This window comes from Notothenia coriiceps, unplaced genomic scaffold (genome assembly GCF_000735185.1).
Source record: "Notothenia coriiceps isolate Sejong01 unplaced genomic scaffold, NC01 NC01_scaffold00030448, whole genome shotgun sequence".
NCBI classification, from domain to species: Eukaryota; Metazoa; Chordata; class Actinopteri; order Perciformes; family Nototheniidae; genus Notothenia; species Notothenia coriiceps.
Genome location: NW_011363149.1, coordinates 238,781 through 245,987, shown reverse-complemented (window position 1 = coordinate 245,987; position 7,207 = coordinate 238,781). Strand labels below are relative to the sequence as shown.

Here is a 7,207-nt window from a genome sequence, read left to right as displayed (position 1 = left end):
GACAATATATTCTGGTAAAACCAATTGTGATAGGAGAGGTGGTTTGGCAGAACTAATTTAGCTGCCAAGTATAGCTCTTCGGGTATTTCAGATGATGTGTGTGACACAATGATTATAATTTAGGGAAACAGTGCAAATATCGGTTATGGTATATTAAAATGAACTTTTGGGGAAATAAATAGTAAAACGTTTATATTTTATTTAAGGAAAGAATAGACGTATTGAATAGCCTACAGTAAATTACATTGAATAAATGCTGGAGGGATACTGAGATTTTCATTGCCCGACTGCTTCTCTCTTGTGCATAATTGTAATAAAGAACTTATCATTTAAAAGAAAATGTAAAAAACGTTGTAATTCATTAACTCTCAAATTCAGTGTTTTTTTATGAATTGATTTATTTTACATTGAGTCTTGATTAAATGGAAAAAGGTTGAACTATTGCTATGACTGCAGCCTTCATACAGATGACTTAATACCGAGGTCCTAACCTTGGACATGTTTACTTTTCTTGCTTCTTGTTTACACTGGGTAATTAAATACAAATTGAAAGGGGCGTTATAATAGTTACATTAGTAAAACATAGTATTAAATATTAATTAACCGCACATGCCTCACATTCCAACCTCATCAGGGCGTGGCAATGCGCGCGAGTAGGGGTGGTGGTTGTGGTGGCGGGCGGATGTCACGTGAGCCTCAGCTCATGTGACACAAGTCAAAACAGGAACAAAATGGCTGCAACGGGAGACGACGCCGCAGCAATGGACAGCATCTCCCGGGCTCCAGCGGCCCAGCTAGCGGCTCTGAACGCGGCTGCAGCCTCCAGCAGTCAAGCAGAAGCCCCGGAGGACGTAGCAGAAATTCCGGCTGTTGTTCCCAAAAAGACCAGCACAAACAGTGAGCCTCGCAGCTTCCGTAGCTTGCTAATGCTAAAGCAGCATACAGTTATCATATAAATCAGGGGTACTCAAATACAAATCTTAAAGGTCCACAAAGAAAATGTTCAATAAGACAAAGGTCCGTTTAATACGGTCATTCAAACTTTTAAACAATTGTAACAAGATTCTTAACACGAGATTGCAAAAACAGTCTCGAAGTGAATCAAACCATCCCAGGAATCNGGCGTTGTGTCTCGCAGATAATACAGATAATACAGATTATACAGATAATACATATGAAAAGTATAATTTGCTCAGAGTCCAGAGACAGTGGTGGTTCGGTCCGGATCCGGACCGGAGTCCGGACTTTGAGGATGCCTGATATAAATTGTCTTGTCAGTGATGGTTGCATTGAAAAGCATCATTGTCGATCTCTTGACTCTTGTATGTTTTCCTATATTTGGATTTATTTTATTTAACCATTGTTGACAGTTATGTTTGAACTGGATTTGCATGTTGTGTTTATCCTGCTGTAATGCTTGTAATGTGTACAGGTGATGGTGGTGTGGAAACAGCAGAGGAGGCTGTGGAGCCTGCAGAGCCTGATATCAATGAGTTATGCGCTGACATGTTTGAAAAGATGGCAATCGTCCTGCAAGGAGAACTAACTGGTATTTAAAAAAACATATTTTAACCATAGCACTGATTTACTGATGACAATACCTTATTGTGCTTTTGCAATGGTACTACAGACAGCTGCAATCCACAACTCATCATCAGAGTTGATTATAGCACACTGATACGTGCTATAAATGTGATGGAGAAGTGTAATAATTAAGTATCCATTATATCAAAATTGAATTAATCACAGATGTAATGTGCAAAAAAATGCACATTGAAGTGCTGAAGTTACTTTTGGAAAAGGTCTAGGAAACCTGTATGATGAATATTTATTTATTCTGTGTTATTTTCTCTCATGCATATGTCTTTACCTTTTCAGGAACATCTGAGGATTACCGTCTGTTGGAGAACATGAATAAGCTTACCAGTCTGAAGTACATGGAAATGAAGGACATTAGCATCAACATCAGCCGTAACCTGCAGGATCTCAACAACAAATGTGCGTGACACACATTATCTGCTCAAAGGCTTTTTTTTTGTATTCATAAATGATTTATGGCGGGTATGTATGTTTTCTTTAGATGCCAGTTTACAGCCCTACTTGGACCAGATAAATCAGATTGAAGAGCAAGTGTCTTCACTGGAACAGGGTGCCTACAAACTGGATGCGTACTCCAAGAAACTGGGTAAGACTTTTAATGTAGAGAAGTTATGTCGTATGTATAATATGTTTTGTACAATAATCTATTGAGTGAGGCTATTCTATTGAAATGATTGCAACATTTGTTGGTCAAAATAGTATTTGTAAAACTCCAAAATGTGCTTAATTTACTTAACTGTCGTTAGTGAATGTGTTGTTTGTATTTGTCAATGAGAGCAGAGCCCCATCATGACAGCACAAATAGAATAGCTTCCTTTCTATTTGCTGGCTATTTTGTCTGGTATATGCAGTCAAGACCAGCAGCTCGTATTGCAAAGCATTATGAAGTCCACCAGCAGATGGTGCTGTGACATCACAGTCAATCCCTAAAGAGAAAATGTTAAGCCTTCAATGAGAGGGAACCAATACCACATTGTGTGGCATTTGAACATGAACAGCCATTAGCTTAATAGTGACCACATCCCTGTCTTTTGTTATCTTTACAGAGGCCAGGTTCAAGAAGCTGGAGAAGCGATGAGGAAGAAGAAGAAGAGGCAGACTTTTGAGTTATGATGCCTTCTCACCTACTTTAGCACTGCTTCGCCTTCTTCTCTCCCTGCAAGTGGAGCCAGGAGCTGCGGGAAGGATGTGAACTGAGACTGGAACAACAAACCATCAGAGCCACTTTGACACCTAGAAAGGACCCAGGAGGAAGCGGTTCAAGTCACACGAATCAGTAGCGAAGTGCTTGGCTTAGATTTAACTCCAGTATCAATGATTTTGGCATCAGTTAAAACAGCCAAGACGATAAGAGTGTGTGGTGGTCACCCAAATGTTTTTGCAGAAACACTTTATGTTCACTAAATCGGCCTAATTATTAGCATATCTTGATTGAGTGGCGGAATCAGAATATACTATTTTACTACTAAACAAAGAAACCGAGCACATTGACAGAGACTTGTATGACTAGATATAAATACACTATTGTTATATGTAGATGTATACATGATGAAGCATGGTCATATAGGTTTTTTTATTTAAAGTTGCAGCATTTCTATTTTGATAGTTAGGATTCACAGATTTCCACTTAGTAATACTATTCCAACATGTACATTGAAATTATTTGTTTTAAAACATTTTCTTGTCCAGACGGTGTGGACACAACCAGAGACTGGTCTAAAAAGAGTCTGCTATAAAAAAGGTTACTGTTTAGACAACAGCTGGAAATGTAACCATCTCAGTAAGCAAGTTTAACATTTGCTGTTTAAAATAAAAGGTATATGGTTTTGAAGTATGTCTAATGGGAGATTTTGAAGCTGAAAACTAACTGGAGTTTTTGTTTTGTTAATAAACCATGTGCATATCATTGCGTGTCTGTTTTATTAAAAATAACCAACTACTGACAGCAGATGGCAGACCTGCACTATCAAATATTTAAAAGTGACTATCAAATATTGTGTAGCTCTGGACAAACAGATTCATTGCTGAGGGAGATTTGAGGCTCAGTCTTATCAGAAGAAAACTATGGGAAGACCAACAGAGGGAAAAAGACGACATATAATTCAAAGGAAAGGATGTATGGTTGACTAAAGGTGTGTGTGATGCCCTCTACCTCCTTTGTTTCCTCCTTTATATTAGCTGTCCCAGAGCAGAACCCAGAGCTCCAGAGGGCAACAGATTATCTAGACTGATATGACGTCCCTCCTGACAGTCAGGTTTGTGTGTGTGTATATATTTGTGCAATACCTAATCTAAACCAGGTCTCTGCTATTAGTCCAGTTGAGGCCCCGGCTCAGAGGGAGCTCATTATTCATACTGTAACATTATTTACTGTTGCACTGTGATCCTTCCATCTCTCCCTTTCCCTGCCTTTTTTCCATGGCCCTGGGGCATACACTCAGCTCTCCTCCCAAAGGCTCTCGGATCAGGTTCATTACATTGTTTTGGGGTTGTTTTCTGAGAGCTACATGTGAGTGCCAGGAGGCAGTCAAGCATAGAAGAGAAGGTATTAGACTAATCATAGGTAAACCTTTTTCTAATTATTTAAAATGAGGAGAATTGCAAAACTATAATTGCTGCAGCAATATAGTTGGGGTGTGGAAACCTATATATTGTGTACAAAATGTAGATACGTGGTTTTCAGACCGGTTGGAAGTAATATATAGATGCAATTATTATTAAAGTCAGGCCTATATTCTTGGTATAAATCAACTGGTTAATCAAAATGTGATGCCAAGAAGAAATTGGTTGTCATCACATTTTACACCACACAATCTACTCTACAGTTAAATAATTCACAATTTAAAAAGAAGGTGCTGTTATTCCAGGGTGTTGCCTTTTCAAAAAAGAGCAAAGAAACCAAAGAAATAAACGTCCTTAATGATGTAATCACTTGTGTTGATGTAGTCATTAATCTATACAGGAACAATCGTCCTTGCAACAGTGTTTCTTCATCTTCTTTTCCATAGATTTCCAGCCGAGACCTAATAAGGAAAGTGTTTCCATGTGCCACCATGGAGACTTAACGCAGAAGCATCATCCAACAGGAACGTGTAGGTTGAGAACAAGTGAGCAGATGTGCTATAATGTCCTGGTATTGATAACTGAAAATGTGCTCCACTGCATGTGTGTTTACAAACACTGTGTCCGAGTAGTCTGTAGTTTCATGTAGGATGAGCTGTGTATCTTAGTAGTAAACGGAACCTTTTTGGTCAATAGGTTTACATCGTTTTTGGTGAAAAATACTGCATCCCTCAAAGTAGATCGGTAGATTTTAAGATGACCTATTAACACATCATTTTTTAGTTCTTCTTGCTGGTGTGTCCTTCCTGAAGTCTTAGTGAACTTCACTTTAAAGACAAGATGACAGGAATTCATTGCTAAAACTAAACACTAAACACAAAAATCACACAATTCCTCATGTAATTTTTGAATCTTTTTGGTTAAAACAAACAACATATAACATGTTTTACTTAGTTAATAAATCACCTTTAAATGAAGCTAATTGCTTCCCTTCCCTTTACCATCTCAGTGCTAAGCTAACCGTCTGCAGGCTGCAGCTACAGAAATTAAAGCTGCCTCAACTTCTTATCCTACTCGTCAAGATATCAACAAAGCATTTCTGAAAATGCCAAACTATTCCCGTAATTGCTTGCAGACATAAAAAGAAAACTTTCTGTGATGTTAGTTTCCTGTACCTCATTTGTTACTTATGTTTATGTGATACTGAAGTGAAGGATATTCCTTCAAGAATATTTTGAACACAGCCTACAGACTCTTTATCTACCACCTGTGTTATCACTTAGGACTTTGTAATGTTGCTTCATCCTCAGTAATGTAACATGATCCCATTTGACCCTATATAAGTTCAGATGAGGATATTTCTGCTGCACTCAGTGACCAACACACATTGTTTTATTGATTAGTGCCAGAGAGAGTAAAGATTAGCTTTCTTTCCCCCTCTCTTTTACTTTTCTGATCCCTATCCACAATGTAAATGCTGATTCCCAGGGTTAAAATACACCACACACAGCAGGGGACTTTGTGCAGACAATGACTCTCCTGCAAATATGATCTAAAAATCTTGCAAACCTCATCGACTTTTCAGCATCTACTACTGTACTCATAAAGAGAGGAATGGCTAAAACAATGCATATCTTAAGAAATGTCACATTCAATGCCAGGTTAAATATCAGTTACATAGGAATCATTCTGATTGAATTACATACACTGTTTCTAATAATCAACTTTAAAGACATTACACATAATGGACCAAATAGGCCTAACCCAACAAAGACATTATTCCAAATCAGATCTTCTGAAATGATACAGATTCGATTTGATTTGGTCTGACAGACCTCCGGAGACTTGCATAAATGTGACTGAGAAAGAATCAAACATATGTCCGTCATCAGCTTCAGCGAAGGAGCTGTTTTTTTTCCATAAGTCTACAGTTAACAATAACAGGGCAGCATGCCACACCACAGTGTTGTGTAACTGACAAGCAAGCACGAAGCTTGGGGAATTTTCTGTGTTCATGAATGAGAGCGGACAAGGACACTCAAAAAGTAATTTTCAAACCACATTGTTCTGTTTTCGTGTTTTGCTCAATGTTAGCATTTCACTTAATTGGGCAATGTCAACACATTTAATTGTATTGTGAAATCTCTTTTATCCTTTTGTCTTTCCCTCACTTTCACACACACACAGAGCGTAATGGGATAAACAGGCCTCCATAACTGCACATTTTTAAAACCCTGCTATGCCCCTGTAAAGCAGTGACACTATAAAGACAGCCAAATGGACTGAGTAAATGACCAAGAGCTTCATGTTTACATCCATTTCAAAGCAGCCAATAGCTCTGGGAGGTATTTCAGTGCAAATATAAGCCACATGTGAGATCTGAGGGACTGAGTCAAACTTCAAATACCTTCCAAGAGAATGGCATGAAAAGCCACATGAGGTCAACGTTTGGCACCGCAATCATTCACTTCATGTTGCCACTCACACCTTCTTCATATGCTGCGTGCACATATGTGGGGATGCAGGAACACGCACAAAACCTACATGTCACATCCGCCCTCTTTGAAACTCTAAACCAAAAACCACCGTCTGTCCGGTAAGAAGTCTTTGAAACACTTTAACCAACTCAGGAGGAGTGCAATCCATAGTAATTATACTAAAATGTCCACACCGTCAATCCATTATTACAAATCTAAAATGAGACCAGATGGGATTCGGTAACACAGCCATAGGTGCAGTATTATTTTGGAAGTGAGACAGAGCCCAGCTGTTCTCAGCAGGTAGGACAGTCTCTGGCCCCGGCCTCAGATCCAGCGCTGCTCCCGGGGTTGAAAAGTGGATCCTTTCTCCACAGGAAGTCGTAAGCACCATGTCTAAACGGACTCAGCATCTCTTGGACGGCCCATTAGAATCACACTCAGACTCTGTGGCACCAGAGACATCAGGGTCAATCCCTGCATGTGTGTGCATCAGACACAGAGAAGTTGACCAAAACTGGGAGGACATTTCAGCCACAAAACACTTCCAATCTGTGCGATACTGATGG

The 7,207-nt window shown here is 39.1% G+C and overlaps 1 protein-coding gene across 1 annotated transcript; it reads left to right on the top strand.

Moving 5' to 3' along the window:
* The first annotated feature begins 672 nt into the window (after nt 1-672).
* bloc1s2 (biogenesis of lysosomal organelles complex-1, subunit 2) lies at nt 673-3,505 on the top strand. The gene is made up of 5 exons (XM_010787465.1): nt 673-897; nt 1,433-1,549; nt 1,879-1,998; nt 2,081-2,185; nt 2,646-3,505. Exons 1-5 carry the CDS (start codon nt 732-734, stop codon nt 2,675-2,677), a joined length of 540 nt encoding a protein of 179 aa, XP_010785767.1. The 5' UTR covers nt 673-731; the 3' UTR covers nt 2,678-3,505.
* Nucleotides 3,506-7,207: the final 3,702 nt, after the last annotated feature.